Source organism: Kryptolebias marmoratus, linkage group LG14 (assembly GCF_001649575.2).
Source record: "Kryptolebias marmoratus isolate JLee-2015 linkage group LG14, ASM164957v2, whole genome shotgun sequence".
NCBI lineage: Eukaryota > Metazoa > Chordata > Actinopteri > Cyprinodontiformes > Rivulidae > Kryptolebias > Kryptolebias marmoratus.
In genome coordinates, this window is record NC_051443.1 from 13,139,716 (window position 1) to 13,159,715 (window position 20,000).

A 20,000-nucleotide genomic window follows, 5' to 3' on the forward strand; every position below is an offset into this window, starting at 1 on the left:
GCACTCATGTGACAAGAGTGGCCCCTCAGTGAGTCAGACAAACAAGGATTCTAACGAGCCTCCTTTGTTAGGAGAGTGAGAACAATTTGCAAGCAATCCAGCTTACATCACATCTCAGCTTTAAAAGCTCAACTCCACACTATTTCTGAATTGAGAAAGCTCCTCGGATGAGAAGCGAAACGTCTTCAGCTACAGAATAGAAGTCCAGTTGTTTTTGTTTTTTAACTTTTTTTGAATTTACCATGGCCTGGATGACTGAGAATCTACACCAGCATATGACTCCTCTGCTAGTTTGCTAATTAACAGTATCTAAATCTGAGATGTGACCCAACACTTACAGCGTCTTTAAAAAAAAAAAAAAAAACTTACAGCGTCTTTTTTTGTGTGTGTGCTGCTGTTGTTGTGAAGGCACGTCCGGGTTTCCATTCGGCTCATTTGGGGCCAAGACGACAGCACCAACAACCTTTGGGTTCAACCCGACAGCCACCACCACCACCGCCTCCTCAGGGTTCGGCAGTAAGTCGGAGTTCTAAACCAAACCCACGAACCCAACATGTTCTAACGAACCACAGCAGAACAGTCGTAAACAAGAGTTGTTGTTTTTTTTTTATATGTGGAGCTTCCTTCCTCATAGTCAAAATAATATTCTTACTAATCAGAATAACTACGACTTGTAAACATATTAAGTTCTCCTCAACAAAGATTATAGTAAGAAAACGTCTTATTTAAGGTTTATAATGGAAGAAAGTGTCAGCAGTTTATGTGGCTGTTTCAAGATTTAATGACTGCGATGAAAATTTACTGCAAATAACCCAAGTCTTACTTGACTTGAGTTCTTTTATGTGTGTTGGGCTTTCACAAATACACTCTTCATATCTAGAATTAACATTTTTAGATATCTAAAATTTGGTTCCTACTAAAAGAAACTCATGTTTCAGATGTCTACAGTGTAGTCGTTACTAATCATTGCAAAACACACAGTTAAACACCCATAGTTACAGATGTGTTCACACACAGATGTCAATAAGTTTGTTGGTACCTTTTCACAATAATAATAATAATAGAAATTGATGTGACTGAAGCCATAAAGCTCCAGTTTTGTCTCATCGATCCCAGAAACATTTTGGCAAATTCCAGTTTGGCTTTTTTGTCAGTTTTTTTGACAGTAGTGGAGTCATCCTGGGTCTTCTTCCATGAAGCTCATTATGATTAAAAAATATGATTGCTGGTTTGATCAGAAAGTGACGTACCTTGACCTTGGAGTTGGGCTTGGATGCTTTTAGATTGATAACTTTGGATCTTTTTCTACCATCCACTATCTGTCTGATCAGCCTGGAGCAGCATTCCTCCTTGCATCCTGAGAGGTTGTCTATAGTCCCATGAGCCTTATACCTTTAAATAATATTGGCAGCTGTGGTCAGAGGAACATGAAGGAACATTATCTTTAACATGGATATCTATAATCCTCTTTCTGAGCTCCTCAGGCAGCTCTCGGCTTTGCTTTCTCTGCTCCGTGTTCAGTGTAGTGCACACAACCATATCAAACTACCCAGTGGCTGATTGTTCCATTTAAATAAGCTGAATGATAATAATAATAATCCTGATGGAAAGCTTGAAGGCACCTGTGATACTAATGAAGGTCAAACACTTAGTTTGAAACATGACAGTAATGCAAAGATTAATTCTCTTTAAGGGTACCAAAAAATCTGCCCATACTATAGCAGCATATCTTAGTGAAATTAACTTTTTTTTTAAATTTACTTTATCACATGCAGATTTACTTTAGACACCTGCTTTTAACTGAATCACTTTTCACAAAAAATAAAGCATTGTTTCAGTGGGCTGTAAGGGGACCAACAAATGTGTCTGCATCTGTATGTCTGTGTCCTGACAACTTGTCTTCTGTTTTGTCTGAAAAAAGCTTTAACAGCTCCTGGTTTTGGGGCAGCCACCACCACCTCTGCACCAGCCACTGGGTTTAGTTTTGGCTCCACCAACACTGGTAAGATGCGTGTTAGTTTTAAAGCATAAAGCATTTGCAATGTTTATTTTTGGCCAGCCTCTTTTGTCAAGGCACTTGAAGGCTGTTTTAAAAATAATGAGTCAATGCTAGGTCTGGCATTGTGTCATTTAACTCCTCCGTGTTACTCTCTCTTTCTTGCTGCCTGCCTGCTTTGGCTGCAGGATTTGGGGGGCTTGGAGCTGGAAACACCACGGCTGGTGGGTTTAGTTTTGGGGGGTTTGGTTTAAATGCCAACCCAGCAGCAATCAGCTTTAATGCAGGGTGCTTTGGTGCAGCAACCACTGCTGGCACTGTTTTCAATTTTGGTAATAGCCTGGCTAGCACAGGTAGATGACCTCTGTGATTAAGTACATTTTCTGCTTGTAAAAATCATTTTATTCATTTTTTTTAAATCATTTTTATCCACCTCCATCTGGTGCAATGATTTATTTTTTCCATCTCACGTTGTGATTTTTATTCATCAACTCAAAGTTTCATTTGCATGAAAGACTTAAAATAAGCACTCATCTTATTCAATGACTGAAAATTCAGTACATTTTCACCTGTGTTTTACAGAAAAACATGCTAAATGGAACTCTTTTGATAAGTTTCCTTGCCGATTGACTTATCATTTGTCATGAAGATTCTTTTCTCTGTTATACTTTATACCCAGTGATTTCTTACTGTTGTTCTGTCATCCTTTTTTCCCCTCTCTCTTCGTTTATCAGAGTGGTCATTGCTGTTTGCTTTGTTTCCCAGGAGCAGCTAGTGGTTTTGGGACAACTACAACAAGTGCTCCAGCACCCGGGTCCACATTCAGCTTCGCTGCCCCCTCTAATACGACAGGTCAGTATCAGAGCCACCTTCATCTTCGTGGGGAAATCCAGAATTTGATAACCTTAAGTGTGACTAGCTTGAAAATGTGAAGGAAAACAAGCTGTGGGTGATTTTTATTTATTCGTTTATTTTTATGCTACCTGAAGAAATGGTCTCCTTTGTTGCTGTCGTAGTTAAGATGAGAAGCTGAGAAAACCCCACAAAGCCCCCTCTCTCTCTCTTTTTCCCAGATTTCTCATAACTACAGTAGCTGGGAGCTATTGAAGAGACTGAAAGATAATCAAACAGTGGGGGTTATGGTCTTGAGATGATTTCCAGAAATCAAGTAAAATTTAAAAAAAGATTGCTGAAAGCACCTTCTTCCTATATTTGTTGTAAGATATAAATAGATAACTTACTTTTGTTTGGGCTCTTTTTGCTGTTATTGTATCCTTGTTATTTATTAATATTAGTATTTAATTTATTTATTTTTGGCTTAATAGCAATGTTTGTACACTTCAGCCAGTAATAGCTGGGATCAGAAGTCTCTGCTGTTGTTTTATGGGTCAGAACCTGAAACGTTTGGGGGGTTGTTAGAAAAGCGCCGGGGGGGAAATTCACACTAGGCAATCTTACATTTACCTTCCATCAGACTGATGGAAAGCTTGACGGGATCTTAATTATAATAAAAGAAATGATATTGTTCAAAGTACAAAAAAAATGCCTTGTACATGGTTGACATTTCTACAATATATATTTTTTAAATTTTCTAAATCTTTCTGCTTGGATTGTGCTGCGACATCCTCCTTGTTAAAATATGAACGCTTAGCTGCCACAAGGGGTCTCACTTACTCCACCAAAACATGGAGCTGTACCCTCATTCCTGCCGTGATCCTTCTACAGAGCCGACAGCTCATTTTCTAAGTACTGTAGACTTACTTAGTTTTATTGCAGGTGCTAATTATTACTGTGTTTACATGTTTTGCTTTAGGAGGTCTGTTTGGTTCCACACAGAACAAAGGGTTTGGGTTTTCATCGGGCCTTGGAGCGGGTACCACCACAGGAGCGTCAGGCTTTGGAGCTGGATTAGGAGCAACTGGCCTTGGTGGGTTTGGAGGTTTTAACATCCAGTCGACACAACAGCAGCAAGGTGAGCGCTTCCGCTTCCAAATGTTTGTTTAAGGATTTAAATGCAAAGATTGAGAAATTTATGATTGTACCAAGGTTTGTTAAAATGTTTAAAACTCACCATACATTCATATGAGAAGTTACACATTAACAAAAGCATTTATTTGGCTATTTTAATGTATGATTCAAAAATGTGTCCGGATTACACATAATCTATAGTTGTAAGGGTAGTACATTTCTTACAAGGAGAGCCGAAAACCTCAGTTTCAATTCCAGCTTTTATAGTTCCATTAATCTAGCATAAGTCATCAACATAATCTAAAATATAAGACTACAGGTGCCAAGAAAGTGTGAGGCATGAGACAACCTGACCCGTGGTCTCACCTCTCCGTTTCCTGAGCAGGAGGCTTGTTCGGCCAGCAGGCCCAGCAGCAGGGTCAGGCTCAGCCCACCCAGCTTTACCAGCAGGTCACCGCTCTGTCAGCCCCGACCCTGCTGGGAGATGAACGCGACTCCATACTTGCCAAGTGGAACCAGCTGCAGGCCTACTGGGGCACGGGGAAGGGCTACTATAGCAACAATAACCAGCCTGTGGAGTTCACTCAGGAGAACCCGTTTTGCAGGTTCAAGGTAAAAAGAAATTGTTGGAATTTTTTTATTTTTTTCATAGGTGCTCTTAAATTTTAAAAAAACTAATATCCGTGTCTTGTCGTTCCCTAGGCTGTGGGATATAGCTGCATCCCAGTAAGTAAGGATGAAGATGGTTTAGTGGTCTTGATGCTCAATAAGAAAGAAGCAGATGTGAGAGCTCAGCAGCAGCAGCTGGTTGAGTCTCTTCACAAAGTCCTGGGAAGCAACCAGACTCTGACTGTGAATGTGGAGGGTGTCAAATCCCTCCCGAATGACCAGTGAGTCTCTACTGTTCACACAAACACCAAAAACTGTTTCTTACTGTCTTATCAAGCAACTAGTTTAATTCTCTAGCTGTCAGTTCTTTTGTAAAAAGATGATTCAGAGATTCTCTGCAAACAAAGATGAGGTTTTCTTCATGTTCTGTCTGTCTTTCAGGACAGAGGTAATCATTTACACGGTGGAGCGTTCCCCTAATGGCACCTCCAAGAGGATCCCAGCTTCCACCCTCTTCACCTACCTGGAGCAGGCCAACATTAAGGTTCAGCTCACGCAGATCGGAGTGGCCATGTCAGTCACACGCACAGAGCTCTCCCCAGCTCAGCTCAAACAGCTGCTGCAGAACGCTCCTGCAGGTAAATATGGCTACAGGCGAGTGTTTACGAGCATGCCGGTGATGCGTTTTCCACGGGAGATAAGATGCTGTCTTCCCTCAACAGGAGTGGATCCAATCATATGGGAGCAGGCTAAGGTGGACAATCCTGAACCTGAGAGGTTAATTTGGGCCACACACCACTCAAAATGACTGTTAACAAAATAAAATAATAAAAGCTGCTCAACATTCAGTGCCACGACTGATTTTATTTATTTTCCAGGTTGATCCCCGTGCCTATGGTTGGGTTTAAGGAGCTGCTCCGCAGATTGCAGATCCAGGAACAGATGACTAAACAACATCAGACTAGAGTGGATGTGAGTAAAAATATCTCTGCTGCTGTTGTTTCTAGTTTTAGCAGGGGGAGAGAAAAAAAAAGAAAGACTGACAAGAATGGGCACAGATCCGTTTGATTATCAGCGAAGGAATTCTGAGACAGATTTTTTGTGGCGTCAAGGACAGAGCACAGATGTCCAGTTGGTGCTCGATGCCAGCTCTTGTTTTATTCTGCAATTATTAGGAGTTTCACTGCAAGTGCCAGAAGTGAATGTGTTTCACAGCTTGTTTTGGGCTCATGCAAAGCCTAAAAAGTTAATAAATTAAAAAAAAAACTTGTTTCTTGTCAATCCTTTTTGGCTCGAAAGTTACCTTTATGTAAAGATGTAATAAACTAGCTTTAGGCGCGTGAGACAAGTCATTTGTAACTCCACACACACACACACACACACATGGTTGATGCTTTCTTCACAAAGCCTAAAATACTGATAACTTGCCAGGATAAAGTTTGGGCAACTTGCTATTTTGTAAGTCCAAATAAATCAAGACAAAAATATAAAATATGAAGATATGATTTGTTGTCTTTCCCTTTTTTATGTATCCACCCATGCGCCTGCAGATCATCTCGAACGACATCAGTGAGCTGCAGAAGAACCAGGCGACGACCGTGGCCAAGATCGCTCAGTACAAGAGGAAGCTGATGGATCTCTCCCACAGAGTGCTGCAGGTACCCGCTTCGCTTTCCCAAAGGGACTGACTTCTGTGATTCTGCCTTCATGTCAAGTAAAAGTTGTTTGTGTTGCCTGAGAACTGAGAGCCAGTTTGCCAGTACATCAGAGATGATATCATCTGCAGCCTCAACAGAACTTAAACATCTTAAATTGCGTGCTTAAAATGTCTCTCCAGAAAGTCTTTGTAAATTTGGATTAGGCCCCAAACAATAATGCAACAGCTGCTTTAATATGAATGACACAAAGCCGACATTTAACCAGCTCAACCAAACAGCAGTCTTGCGTATTTAATCTGTTGGAGGAGATTAATGTGGTTTGGTCAAAATCCACTCAGAATTCTTGTCCTCCTTCCACAAAGAGCAAAACGTGATGAATTGCATCTGTTTGTTTTATTGGGTTTGAGTGACCTGGCACCGTCTGGAGCTGCTGCATCTCTTGTCCAATAACGCCGCCATATTTCTCATTTTTTCTGAAAGGTACTGATCAAACAGGAGATTCAGAGAAAAAGCGGTTATGCTATCCAGGTGGATGAGGAGCATCTCAGGGTGCAGCTGGACACCATTCAGTCAGAACTCAATGCCCCCACACAGTTCAAGGCAAGTGTTGAAACCGCAGCAGCAGAACAAGACTTGAAGATAAAAAGGCTTTATTTTTTATTTTAAAACTGAATAACATCAAATGAGCATGTTTTAGTACATAAGTATATATCTGTAAATATAAACCAGTGTTGTTATACTACTGTTTTTAAGGCAAACGTCTATTTAAAAGCTTTGTTTGTAATTATTTTGTCTTTTTCTATGCAGGGCCGGTTGAATGAATTAATGTCCCAAATTCGAATGCAAAACCACTTTGGAGCGGTGAGGTCAGAGGAGCGCTACAATGTTGATGCAGACCTTCTCAGAGAAATTAAACAAGTAAGAGTCTAAGTTTTTACTTTTCCATTCTCAAGCCGGTTGTCCTGTAGTTTATGGGGTTTGTGTTCAGATCCTCAATGATGACAGCCAAGATTTTCCACAGGTTGTCTGAACCCTCTTGCACTGATTTTCTAAATTATAACCAAAATCTGCCATTCTGATCGGTTTAAAAAAACAAGCCTCAGATCTGTAAAAGGTCAGACGTGGTCGTTTCAATTTGAGACACTTGTTTGTTTACCTCCCCAATTTCAGCATTTGAAGCAGCAGCAGGATGGCTTGAGTCACTTGATCAGCGTCATCAAAGAAGACTTGGAGGACATCAAACTCATCGAGCACGGCCTGAGCGACAGCGGCCACACGAGAGGAGGCATGCTGAGCTGAAGATGCATGTTTAAACCCTCCATCCGCCTGAAAAACGGCACACTTTTCCACCCAGACCAGTAAATGTAACCATATCACATCTTCATTGAGGAGAATCTCTAAACAGGCTTATAAAAGATTAGTTTGAAACTGTATTTGTCAATCGCACCTCCCCCCTTTTTATCAGTAAAATAAAGTTTTATCCCTCCGGTCGGGACAGCTTAATGGAGAGACTCAACAACGTCTAATAAAAGCTGGCTCCCCTCTCAACTAATCAGATTATGGATATGAGACTATAAATGTCTCGAGGAAGTAAACAAGCTGGGATTAAATGTGTGCCACGATTTCGAAGTATGTAAATTTTGTATTTCGTTTTTTTATGCTATTAGAATATTATTAAATTTAGTTTGAATTCAAACTCATGCATTACTGATTTGCTTTGTTTCCATTTCTGCTGTAAAAGCCCAGTTCCTAGGCCCGTTTTCTAACATTGTTGTGGTATTGATATGGGTCATCTAGCCTTCTCTGTTTACCTCCTCACACTCTCACTTTCCTACATCTCATCAAAGCAGGGCTTGAGTTGATAGGATTTATGTCCTGGATTCCCATCCCTGCGGGGATAAAAAGACTGATTGGCAGATGAACTGATTAGAGAGCTTTCAAACAGATGATATCCCCTCATGCAACAGGTCACCAATATCCCAAAGGTCTGAGTTGAACAATATTAGAGCACAGGCAGGAGTAAATATTCATTCAGCAGTGAGAAGGGATGAGTAACATGAATGAGAGCCTTTCAGCTTGGGGAAAAAAAGCACAGAACGAAGCAAAAGAATTGCAAAAATGTTAAAATAGGTCTGTTTGTACTAAAAGACGTGTTTTTCCATCAACTAGACATGATTATAAAGTTACACAACTTAAAAGTACAAAAGAAATGATAGAAAATAACTATAAGAGGTAGAAACATCTATTTTACAACTGGATTAATAGTAATAATGCACTGGGTTAAGCTTTTCTGCCCATTAAACCGTTTGGAAATGGATCTCCAGGTGAGTAAATCTAACATCTAAACTGGTGCCGCTGCAGCGCCTGGTCCAGGCCGTCAGCTGTGCGTGGACAGGTCCACCAGTCGGAATGCCTCCATGAACTCGTTGATGTCGATGCTGCCGTCCTTGTTGAAGTCCATGCTCTGGGCCAGGTCTGCGATGGCCTTATCGCTGATTTCCATCTTGAGATGAGAGCTCAGGAGTCTCCAGGTCTGACGGAACTCCTCGAAGGAGATCAGACCTGGAAGAGGAGGCTCATTCTGAGTGCCAGGGTTGGTTTAAACCCTAACTTTTTGATAGAAAATCTTTGGGTTGCAGATGAGATAATCAGGACAATCTGTAGAGGTTTTTTTGCAGCTTACAAACCTGAATGATCTGTGTCTATGATGCGGAAGATGGTTTCCAGGTTGGAGTGGCTTTTGTACAAAGTCTCCAGGATACTTGTATCTGACATCTGTAGAATTAAAGTAAATTATATATATATATATATATATATATATAAAATATAATAAATGATTTGCAGCTCTCATAAACCCATATTTTATTCACAATAGAACACAGTAAACATATCAAATATTTAAACTACAAAATTGGACTTTTTTTAAAAAAAAAACAAAAAAGTAATTTTGAATTTGAAGGCAGCAACTCATCCTAAAAGAGCTGGGACAGGACCACGTTTCCCTCTGTGAAGGACCCCCTCTTCTTTTAAAAACAGTCTCCGTATATCTAGTAACCGAGGAGAGCAGCTGGTGGAGGTTTTGGAGGGGAGTGTCGTCCCATTCTTTTCTGATGTAGGATTCAAGCTGTTCAACAATCTTTGGTCTTTGCTGAATTTTTCATATCAAGATGCACCAGATGTTTTCAGTCGGAGAGATGTCTAGGCTGCAGGCAGGTCAGTTCAGCACCCGGACTCCTCGGCTACAAAACCATCTTCTAATGGATGCAGTTTGTGGTTCAGCGCTGTGTTGCTGAAATATGCAAGGCCTTCCCTGAAAAAGACGTCACCTGGAAGTTGTTCTAAAACTTGTGTATACGTTTCAGCATTGTTGGTGCTTTTCCAGATGTGTATGTTGCCCGTGCCATTGACACTAATGCACCCCCATACCATCAGAGAGGCAGGTGCTTCTAACAGGCCCAGATGATAGCTCTCTTCAGTACACAGGATGTGGAATTTGTATGGGTTTTTTATTTTATATTTTGAAATTTTATACCCAGTCCTCTTACTATCACGTTGCTAATTAATCTAATTAGTCATAAAATGCTCCACCAGCTGTTTCTTACTTGTACCGCTTACTTATACAGCCTTTTGTTGCCCCTGCCCTAATTTTCATTGATATTTTCCAAAAGAAAAGGGATACAATTTCTTAGTTTAAACATTTGACATGTTCACTGTGTTACATTGTAAATAAAATATGAGTGTATGAGATTTTATCTGCATTTTACATAGCATCCCAATTTTTTCAGATTCAATGTAACTGTAATGTTTTTTTACTTTACAACAGTGTGAGCAGCAGGGGAATAAGCACCTCCAGTTTGGGCTCAGTGACGGACAGCTCTCTGATCCACTGCAGGTAGTTCACCATCCCATACTGGGTCCTGCTGACAAGCTGCGGGCGCATCATCCTCCATGGCAGACCCAGCTTCAGGACGCTTTCTGTAGCAGTCGCCCAGTCCCTCAGAGAGATCATCCCTGAAATACAGACCGGATACGTTTGTTCACATTCTACCAATTCATACTGGTGGATGTAGAAGAAGAAGAAGAAGAAGAAGAAGAAAAAAAAAACAGACTCACTGCAGTTTTTGTACCTGTTTTGTTGGGATCAAACTCTTTGAAGGCACTGATGAGATCTGACTTGTGCACAAACAGCTGCTGCTTCAGAGCTTGCAGGGCAGACCTCTCTGTCCAGCTGACACTGGTTTACAAAGAAAAAAAATGAAAGCGTAAAAGCTTTTGGGTGGCACTTCAAAAGATGTAAACCTTCTGGCTTGACTCTCCAGATGTGCACCTCTGCCTCAGGGTGAGCTCTCTGCATGTCCTGCTGGCCTGGTACTGGATGCAGTGGGGCACCAGGTCAGGGCCCATTCTGATGTACGCTCCCCTGTTACTGCCCACCTCATAGTAGTTGGAGGCGGAAAATATTGTCAGCACCTGGATGTAACAGAAGGAAGGTTTTTTTTAGCCCTTTCCCAGAGGGAACTCTTCCTCTCCTTCTTGTGTTTCCTTGTGCTCACCCTGCGGTTGTGGCAGAACTCGTAGCCGTCCTGTTTGCACTCGTGGGAGCGGATAAGGAGCTGGAGGTTGTGTCTTCCCAGCACCTCCTCGGTGACATCCGGCCCCCAGTAGCAGCCTCCGCCTCGCACCTCGTTGGGAATGCAGCCATTTTGTGGCATCGGGTCACTCCACAACAGGTCCACTATCTGAGGGGGAGAGACTTGTGGCGCGTTGGGAAATACAGCAGTGTGCAAACGTTTGGGTCGATGAATCAATTCAGACTTTCTTTTCAGCATTTTTAGCAAGAGTTGCTGGATTTCTAATGCCATAGAAAAGGGAAAAAATGAGTTCTTGGATAATTGATCAAAATCCAGAGCTATGACTCTCAGTTATCAGTAAGTGTCACGTTTCAGATGAACACTCTGACTCTTCAACAATCTCATCACCTCTACCTTTCTCAATATAAATGCAACTGATGTCAACAAAGCAAGAGCAAACTTTCTTCAGGTAGTCTCGTTCAGAAACTCTGGAAGATTAGTTTGAAGTCAAAACAAGCTTGCAAGAGACCTTCAGTAAATTTAGCAGGTTGTCTGATCAGCAGAGGACGATATAAAGAAAAATGTGTGCTTTTTTAAGTTGGATATAGATGTTTGACAAGCTGTAAGATGCACAATAGACTTTCAAAGGGGCTGTAGGTTTCTATCATCTTTATAGTCCCCAAACCTAAAAAGAAAAATCATCGGACAAAAACAGGGAAAGATCCCAAAGGAATAGCAGGCCCAGACTGAGTAGAAATCTGCCACAATGGATCTTCTCTTTTATACATATTTAAAAGCATAAAATATAAAAAATGAAAGCAATTTTCACACATTATAGAGATAAATCTGTCATCTGGAAGTTTCAGGGTTTGTAAATCAAATTCATCTTTTATTGACTTAAAGAGAAATGTTCACAGAGACTGCTAATGTCGCTCACCTGTTTCCATTCATGCCCATGAGTTCCTGCTCCTCCAAACCCTGGCTCTGAATCAGACTTTTTTTCTCTGTAGGCCTGATCGAAGCCAGCCAGCCGGCGCCTCTTCCTCAGCTCGTCCTCCACCGAGCCGCTCAGCTCATCGCTGACGGGCAGGTTGTGGAGGGAACGCCGTGGGGAGATGCTCCTCGGAGCCGGAGCGGAGCCGTGGTTCGTCAGAGAGCGCACTCTGCGCCGGCCCTCCACAGGGCCGTCCGCATCACCGTTCCTGCTGCTGCTGTTGCCATGGATCATCTTAGGAGGCCGTAAAACTGACACATACTGCACACACACACAGGTCAACACACCAGTTCTGGGTCTGAATGGATTTCATTGAAGCTGAAGGCCTCTCTTACTCTGTGTCTGTCCATTCTGGCGACAGTATCCAGGTTTATTGAGTCAGAGATCCCTCCATGAACAACCAGCACCTTGTGATCGATCACTGTGGCCACAGGGAGCCAGCTGAAGATCTTCTGGAGAAGCTTTAGGATCTTCTTCCCATGCACCTGAAGGCAAGTTAGAGGAAATATGTTAAAGTCCTCTAATACTGAAACTCTAAATGCTTACACAAAGTCTGATACTTACTCTGTATTTCCCCAGGACTTCTTTCGTGAAACCATATCTAAAGAAGACACACAGGTAACCATGTTGGTATCAATGGTTTTTATATACAAAGGCAGTGTGGGGATTTTCAGTGAGTACATTTGTTTAAAATCGACTAGGACAGTATCTAAAATGTGGTAACTTGCATCTTTAAATAATTCAGTTTATTTATTATTAGCAAAGGAAGAAAAAGAAATAATATCTCAACCTAAAACAGAAATTACTTTGGAGGTTTTATGATCTAAAATCCACCAATTTCTTTATTGACTACACAGCGCAAACAAAATGTCAGCCATCTTGAATCAGGTTGACTCCCGAAGTCAGTCAGTTGATGACTACGTTCTGTGAGTTTCATTGAAATCTCTACAGCGGTTCATGAAATATTTTGCTAACACACATCAGACGAGGGCAATCTAAAGCAGCCATGAACAGGCCGAGTAAGCAACTGAACAGGAAGCGTGGATCGTGGAAAGCACTCTGCGGGTGGTCTCACCTCAGGTTCACGATGTGGTCTTCGTGGTTCCCTCTGTTCAGATGAACATCGTTGGGGTAAACGAGCAGGAACCCGAACAGGATGAGCAGAATCTCCAAAGAGTTCTTGCCGCGATCCACAAAGTCCCCGTTGAAGACGTACTGCTTCTCACACGATGGTAAACCATTCTGGGTAGTTGAAATTGTGGGGTGGGTGGGGGGATTTAAAATGAACATCCTAATGGACGACATGATGACTTGTGTGTTTTAAATACCTTGTAGAATATCAGCAGCAGGTCTTCAAGCTGCCCGTGCAAGTCTCCTACAAAAGAAACAGCACCACATGATCTGTTTCAGGGGGAAACAAAAGCGAAAACATTGGAGAAAAAAAAAAAATATCTATATATATTTGAACAGTTTTCTGCGGGGTACCACAAATAGTGATTTCCTGGGTATGGCAGACAGAGACGTGACTGATGTTTGGAAGAATTCGTAGAAGTCTCCAAGTCTCTCCGAGCATCTGCAGAACATACCGAGCATGGAGCTGCTACTGGGAGAAAAACATGTGTGAATAACCTGAAGCTAAAACAACAACAACAACAACAAAATAACTCAGCTCCAGATAGCTACCATCTGGATGATGGTGCACCTACTTGTTTCTGCTTAAAAGCCTCCATGAGCTTCGACACCCCGCAGAAGGTCATGGGAAAGGTCAGATGGGGGCCGCTGTAGCTGTCGGGCACCTCAACGCCCTTGTAGCAAAAATATCTCTCCCACTCCGTCTCGTGGCAGATTTCATTCTCACGAAAAATGTGAGATATTAGGCTTCCTTCATTAAAAACAAAAGCGGAGGCAGGGATCAGACCCCGAGTGCCCCCACAGTGACACAAACACATTAAATTAAAGATTTATCGCCTTACGTTCACTGCTGGCTGGAGTAAAATGATCCATCAAGAAGCCAAAAAATTTGTACAACTGCAGGGAGAAAAACATACATCCTTAAACTTGTTAATATTTTTGTGCTTTAATATAGATTAGGAGATATTGTAGCACAGGGTTTATGGACATGAAGGAGCAGCTAATTTTGATGACAATATCATCAGTTTTTAATGGTTAATGATAAACCAAAGATTTGAAACAAATGAGAATTTGACCAAATAATTGCGCTATTACAGTTATTACAGTGGGTTTGTTGTCATATATCGACATTGACAAATTACACAATTTCACCATAAGTTCACCAATAGAGGTTTTATAGCAAGGTTAATCATATTCTGCTTCAAAGATTTTTATCATTACAGAAGTAATAAAAAGAAAAAAATAGTAACAATCAACTAATTCAAATCAGCTGCTGTTTCTCAATTTTGTTTTGACAGAAATATTTTAAAAACAAACTGATGAAACTGGCCTTGAGAAAAGGATGGTACCCTTAAAAAATTTTGTTGCTCGACCTTTTGAGGCAATCAATTGATTTCTGTAACTCTCTCTGAGACTTCTGCACCTGTCTGCAGGTATTTTGTCCCACTCCTCATGAACAGACTGCTCCATCTGTCTTAGGTTTGAAGGGTCCCTTCTAGAGATGTTTCAGCTCCTTCCACAGATGTTCTGTAGGATTTAGATCAGGGCTCAGAAGGCCACTTCAGAACAGTTCGATGTTCGATTCTGAGCCATTCTTGGGTGATTTTAGCTGTTTGTTTTGGCTCATTATCCTCTTGGAGGACCAATGAGCTGTGACTGAGACCAAGCTTTCTGACACAGAGCAGCACAATTTGTTCAAGAAAGCCTTGATAGTCTTGAGATTTCATAGTAACCTGAACAGATTCGGGACACCCTGTGTCAGATGCAGCGAAGCAGAACAGAAACGAGCCTCCTCCGTGTTTCTCTGTAGGTACAGAGTTTGTTTCTTTGGATGTTTTATATTAGACTAAGTAAACACAGAGCCGATGGGACTTGTTGCCAAAAAGCTCCAGTTTTGTCTCATCTGTCCAAAGGACATTCTCCCAGAAGCTTTTTGGCTTGCCAATGTGCATCTTGGCAAATTCCAGCTTCTAGCTTATTTTATGATTTGGTTTCCTCCTCTGTTATCGTTTTTTGGCTCAAACAGTGACCGATGGTGCAATCTGACACTGATGTACCTTGACTTTGGAGTTCACCTCTAATCTCTTTGGAAGTTGTCCTGGACTCTCTGGTAACCGTTTGTATTATCTATAGCTTCAAATTGTCATTAATTTTCCTCTTGTGGCCCCATCCAGGGAGGTTGTCTCCAGTCCTGTGGACCTTTAACGTCTGAACAATCTGCTCAGCTGTAGCTGCTTAGAGATGGTCTTATCGTGTTTACCTTTAACATGCTGCTCGAGAATTGTCTTTCCAAGCTCCTGAGACAAATCTGTTCTTAACTCTCTGTGGTCCATGTTCAGTGTGGTACACACCATCAAACCAAACAGCACAGTGACTACTTTTCACCCTTTAAATTAACAGACTGACTGATTAAAGGGCACACCCTAGTTTAACATGTCCTCGTGTGCAAATTAGTTTCAATCTTTTCTAGGAGTACCATCCTTTGTGTCATGACCAGTTTCATTAGTTTGCTTTTTAAAGATAATTCCGTTGAACCAAAATTCAAAAGCAATGTCTGGTTTTTACTAGCTGACTTTCAGCTTTTGTTTCATTACTTTTTGTCAGTTTCAAGTTATTTCAGTGACCTGTGAGGGTTCTCTTTCGCTTCCTTAATGATAGGGTTCAAACAAATGTATCTGCATGTGTATACTCTACTCTGTTCAGCTCTTTGACCTCACCTTTATCTGATCTTGTTCTCCTGCGTACTCAATAGACTGGAAAATGTTCCAGGTGCACCTGCGTCTCATCTCCAGCCGGGCAACATACTGTCGGTACCAGCGCTGGATCAACAGAGCCGCTGTGATCGCTGAGAAAACAGAAGAATCTGCTCCTAACTGGACTGGTTCTGAAGATATTTCAGATGTCTCAGGTCTAACTGGGGATCTAACCTCCTGTGGGTTCATTGGCCCTTTAATTCTACAGGGCTTTATTTGTTTACATCTTAAAAAGGACCTAAACTCTACAAAAAAACTGTTAATTTTGGTTATTCTCCATTATGAGATATAATTTGAAGGATTTACCTGTGGCAGCTTCATGGGTTGCATGAAATTTTGGGTTTAGATTACAGATGTGATCAAACACAAATTGAGAATTTTTTCAGGTCATATTTTGGTGAAATAAAATAAAATTACCTGGGACTGAGATGCTCACTGGAAATAATAAAACATGGCAACAAAACAAGCATTGCAATTAAAATGGAGCATTTTATATTAAAATAGTTTTCTCGATAAGTAGTTGACATAAATGCTGCACCTCTGTCACACTTCGCCTGTTGAGGTGTGGATTTTCCCAAGCCACATCCCATGACCCTTTGCTGTTTTCGCTGTCAAAAACAAATGAGCATGTTAACGGGTGAGACTCAGATGTGTGACCTTGTGATTTGCAACTCTGGAGAAAAATATCTGCACACAAAGTAACACATTATTCTGCTACTTTCCCCTTTTTTAAATTTTTTTTACACACCTGATGAATAAAATGTCCATAATAAGACATGAACAACATTAATAAATTCAGTGTTTCTGTGTTACTTAGAAAATGAATCTTTTTTTTCTCTATGTTCAGATAGTAAAAACGCATTGCATAGTTGACTGATTTAAAGCAAACTCACCCGTCATTCGTTTTATTGTAAGAAGGCTTTCTTGCTGCGGCTGAAATGAGTGGAAGTTGTAGATTATGTCTCCGTGTTGTCCATCTGTAACTCTTCACAGCTACGCAGCCGTGACGAGCACACACTGACTTGTAAACATCTTGGACAGGCTCCTTTGATCACTTACTCAAAACAAGTGGATTAGGATTAAACCTTACTACAGTCGGCATCTGCGCTGAATAAACAGATGAGGGCTCTGTTAAAGGGCAGCAAGCGTTTTAAAGGGATGTTGGGCTGCGGAGCCTCAGATAAAGACTATTTACCTTATATGACAACTTTTAGCCATTTGATCAAGTCTATAGGCTTTAATCATTGATTTGAACTTTTTTATTTGTAATAAATGAGTCATATATACATTTTTAGGAGTCTATATAATGCTTTAAGGGGTGACTCTAAAGGTTAATGCCAAAGCTGATGCTCAATGTTTTGAGCTCAGAATATGTGTTGTGAATCATTCTCAGCTACAACCACTGCAAGTTTTAGCACAATATCTGTAAAATTGACTAAGTTATAGCCATTTTTGTGTTGACTAAGGTTGCTTAGCTGTGGAGGCCATCTTACATTGGGCTGACTCCAAAAGTTAATCAGTTGTAGCTGTACACCTAGTGGTTTGGTTTTGAGAGTTTCATTAAAATCCATCCAGTGGTTCATGAGATATTCTGCTAACAGACCGACAGGATTGATGCCGACGATCAGCGCCAAAGTTTTCAGCAAAAATAATGCGCAATGTGTAGCACTCTCTGTATATGTTGAGGATGTTGCTCAGCTACTGCCACACCAGATTTCAGTTCAACATCTATAAAATTGACTGAGTTATAGCCATTTTTGTGTTTGCTTCAATGGGTTAATTCTATATGTGCACCTAATGATTACTTTCTGAGAGTTTCATTAAAAACTGTGCTTCAAGAGATATTTTGCCAACGCATTTTTTTGCATCTGGAGCGAGTAATAATGATATACTTTTTCTATCTGCAATGATAGAGAGAGAACATATTGTAAATCTTTCCTTATCAAACTTAAAAGTAACCTTTTTACAATGCAGCCTTTAAAACTTGCCTCATTATGTGTGTGTTGAAATACATATGAGGAATGTTCTCTGCCTTGTCCGGACTAATGTTTATCATTTAAATCACTCATCAGAGCATAACGGCTTTTTGTGATCCCAGATAACTGCAGCTGGCAGCCATTCGGTGGGAGGCGTCTGCTACTCAAGGACTCCGCTTGTTCACGATGGTTGCCAGAGGTCCAAAACTGCACGATCTTGGTGACCTCCGGTGTGTGTGTGTCTATGCATGTGTCTAAATGTGTGTGAGGATCGAACTCAAACAACACAGAATGTGTCTTTGTGCCTGTTTCGTGGAAAACCTATGAACAGCGCATACTTTTTAAATGCATGGCACATATGATGCAACCCCAGTGGCACAATGCCAACCAAAGCAGGAGATGTTTTTTTTTTTTTGAAAAACTTGTTCAGACATTTTAAAGTGGGTTACTGCAGAAAAGTTATCAGCAAATATCTTACCTGTCATAGATAACTCTTGGAATGACCTCAGTTTGGTAAAATAGAGTTTAAGTCTGACAGGGCTGATGAGCAAACAGCTAGTTTGAATGCAGCAAAGACAAAAGATGTCTGCTCTCTTAAAACAGCTTCAGTTTTAAAAGAAATGATAGTGGTTCGTGTAACTATTCCTGCAGGAAGTGACCCAGGCTGCACTGGAAAAGCTACAGCTAGCTGATCCTGCTACTTGTGTTTGCAAATACCCATAGATTTCCTTGGAAATAACTGTTTAATCAGAGATTTAATGGTTTATAAAATAACGTTTGCGTGAACCATACGGGCGGCATTTGGTCAGAGCTGAAGTGTTAGCTCATTTGTCCTGTTGAACTTAAACTTTATTCCTCCAAACTGAGACTGTTCAATGAGCAATCTGCAGCAGCTAAGTTTGTTAAATGTTCATAGCTTTTCCACAAAAAAAAAACCACTTGAAAACTTCTAAACTATCCCTTTAATACCGTCTATGTAATTACTCAAACTGAAGAAAACTCATTGCCAAAAGTTATGTTGCTTTGGACAAGTCTGGAACACGCAGAACAGGTTGCAGGAGCCGCATTTATCACACGTTGGACCGATTTTCAGGCCGAGCGTCTCTCATCCAAGTCTTGCCACCGGGGTTAAGAGAGGACACAAATTCAGAAGCGCACAGGAGACAGCCGGGTGAAGAACAAAAATAAACTTCAATTTCCAACTAACAAGACTAAGTGAAAGACGCCGCAGGGCAGGAACTCCAGAAGCATAAATCCGAGAAATAAGACTCCAGAACAACAGACAGGAAGAGAAACGGCACAGAATTGACTCTGGTAGGAAGATGCTCAGACAAGATAAGATAGAACTGTAGCACACACAGGGGAAGATAATAACTCAAATATAAACGTGATTTATTTAAGGGCAGGAAGCAAAACAAACTGGAATGAATACTAAAATCAGGAAATACAAAACAAAACAAGGAAAAAAGCATACCAAGGAGGACAAGAATAAAGTGGACTATAACATGAATAAAGCTGACTATCATCCAGAACGAGGAAATAAAGTGAATACAAACACACCACACACACACGCTTCAAAGAAAACTATGGAAAACCCCCAAACACATCAAGCCCAGACTATGATATTATTGCTTTGGAAGCTTTTGATAGCTTAGTTGACAATATTTGAGCTAATTGGAGGCACACCTCAAATCAGTCGAGATATCAGGAAGAGAATTGTCAGCCTCTCACACTCTGGATCACCATTGGGTACAATTTCCAGATGTCTGAAGGTGACGCGTTCCTCTGTTCAATTACACACAATATAAACGCCATGGGATTGTCCAGCCATCATACCGCTCAGGAAGGAGACGGGTTCTGTGTTCCCGAAAAGAATGTGTTTTGGTGTGAAATGTGTGTATCAACCCCAAACAAAAGCTGAAGAGCTTGTGAAGATGCTGGCTGAAGCTGGTAGGAGAGTGTCATTATCCACAGAGAAACAAGTCCTGTACCAACGGGGGCTGAAAGACCACTCGGGGAAGAAGAAGCCATTACTTCACAAGCATTTGGATGAAAAAAAGTGGAAGCTTGCATCATCCCAACTGTGAAGTACGGGGGTGGAAGCATCATGGTGTGGGGCTGTTTTGCTGCAGGAGGGACTGGTGCACCTCATTAAATAGATGGCATCATGAGTAAAGAACATGAATTTCAGTGTTTTGGGGTTTTGGTTCTTTGTTTAGTGTTTCTTCTTCATCTTGTTTTGGTTTAGCTGTTGTTTGGGTTTCTGTGACACCATTCACCTCCACAGTAATTTTCCGGTCACGCCTGCCACGCCCACCTCACCTGTTTCTCGTCATGTCCTCAG

The 20,000-nt window shown here is 41.1% G+C and overlaps 2 protein-coding genes across 4 annotated transcripts in view; one reads left to right on the top strand and one right to left on the bottom strand.

The window, feature by feature from the left end:
• nup54 (nucleoporin 54) overlaps window positions 1–7,927 on the top strand; it is an 11,145-nt gene extending 3,218 nt beyond the window's left edge. Inside the window, exons 2-15 of one of the 2 annotated variants that reach the window (XM_017407883.3) lie at window positions 409–516; window positions 1,922–2,002; window positions 2,185–2,349; window positions 2,762–2,848; window positions 3,810–3,968; window positions 4,350–4,576; window positions 4,667–4,854; window positions 5,015–5,211; window positions 5,296–5,350; window positions 5,452–5,545; window positions 6,124–6,231; window positions 6,712–6,831; window positions 7,039–7,149; window positions 7,402–7,927. In XM_017407883.3, coding sequence (XP_017263372.1) covers window positions 409–516; window positions 1,922–2,002; window positions 2,185–2,349; window positions 2,762–2,848; window positions 3,810–3,968; window positions 4,350–4,576; window positions 4,667–4,854; window positions 5,015–5,211; window positions 5,296–5,350; window positions 5,452–5,545; window positions 6,124–6,231; window positions 6,712–6,831; window positions 7,039–7,149; window positions 7,402–7,530 — 1,829 coding nt within the window. In that variant the 3' untranslated portion in view covers window positions 7,531–7,927. The remainder of the gene's footprint in view (window positions 1–408; window positions 517–1,921; window positions 2,003–2,184; window positions 2,350–2,761; window positions 2,849–3,809; window positions 3,969–4,349; window positions 4,577–4,666; window positions 4,855–5,014; window positions 5,212–5,295; window positions 5,351–5,451; window positions 5,546–6,123; window positions 6,232–6,711; window positions 6,832–7,038; window positions 7,150–7,401) is intronic. The other variant, XM_017407884.3, reaches the window with a different exon arrangement.
• LOC108231054 (serine/threonine-protein phosphatase with EF-hands 2) lies at window positions 7,702–16,691 on the bottom strand. Of its 2 annotated transcripts, XM_017407882.3 has the most exons (19): window positions 16,574–16,691; window positions 16,219–16,288; window positions 16,098–16,115; window positions 15,987–15,995; window positions 15,645–15,772; window positions 13,770–13,824; window positions 13,503–13,678; window positions 13,282–13,396; window positions 13,125–13,171; window positions 12,872–13,038; window positions 12,361–12,397; window positions 12,132–12,281; window positions 11,740–12,057; window positions 10,785–10,970; window positions 10,559–10,701; window positions 10,359–10,465; window positions 10,079–10,242; window positions 8,919–9,006; window positions 7,702–8,793 (listed from the first exon to the last, which is right to left on the bottom strand). In XM_017407882.3, the coding sequence occupies exons 2-19, from the start codon at window positions 16,268–16,270 to the stop codon at window positions 8,609–8,611; spliced, it is 2,145 nt and encodes a 714-aa protein (XP_017263371.1). In that variant the 5' UTR covers window positions 16,271–16,288; window positions 16,574–16,691; the 3' UTR covers window positions 7,702–8,608. The 2 variants fall into 2 exon arrangements, with proteins under 2 accessions (XP_017263371.1, XP_037835488.1); XM_037979560.1 differs by lacking the exons at window positions 15,987–15,995; window positions 16,098–16,115; window positions 16,219–16,288; window positions 16,574–16,691 and having other exon boundaries at window positions 15,645–15,899.
• Window positions 16,692–20,000: the final 3,309 nt, after the last annotated feature.

Bases quoted from the DNA above. Each gene is read 5' to 3' on its own strand.
- LOC108231054 (XM_037979560.1), bottom strand. From the start codon at position 15,869: ATGAACCCACAGGAGGTTAGATCCCCAGTTAGACCTGAGACATCTGAA. The intron at 12,058-12,131 runs GTAAGAGAGGCC...GTGTGTGTGCAG, and splicing joins CCAGAATGGACAGACACAGA to TATGTGTCAGTTTTACGGCC. The intron at 9,007-10,078 runs GTGCTTATTCCC...TTAATTCTACAG, and splicing joins TCACTGAGCCCAAACTGGAG to ATGTCAGATACAAGTATCCT.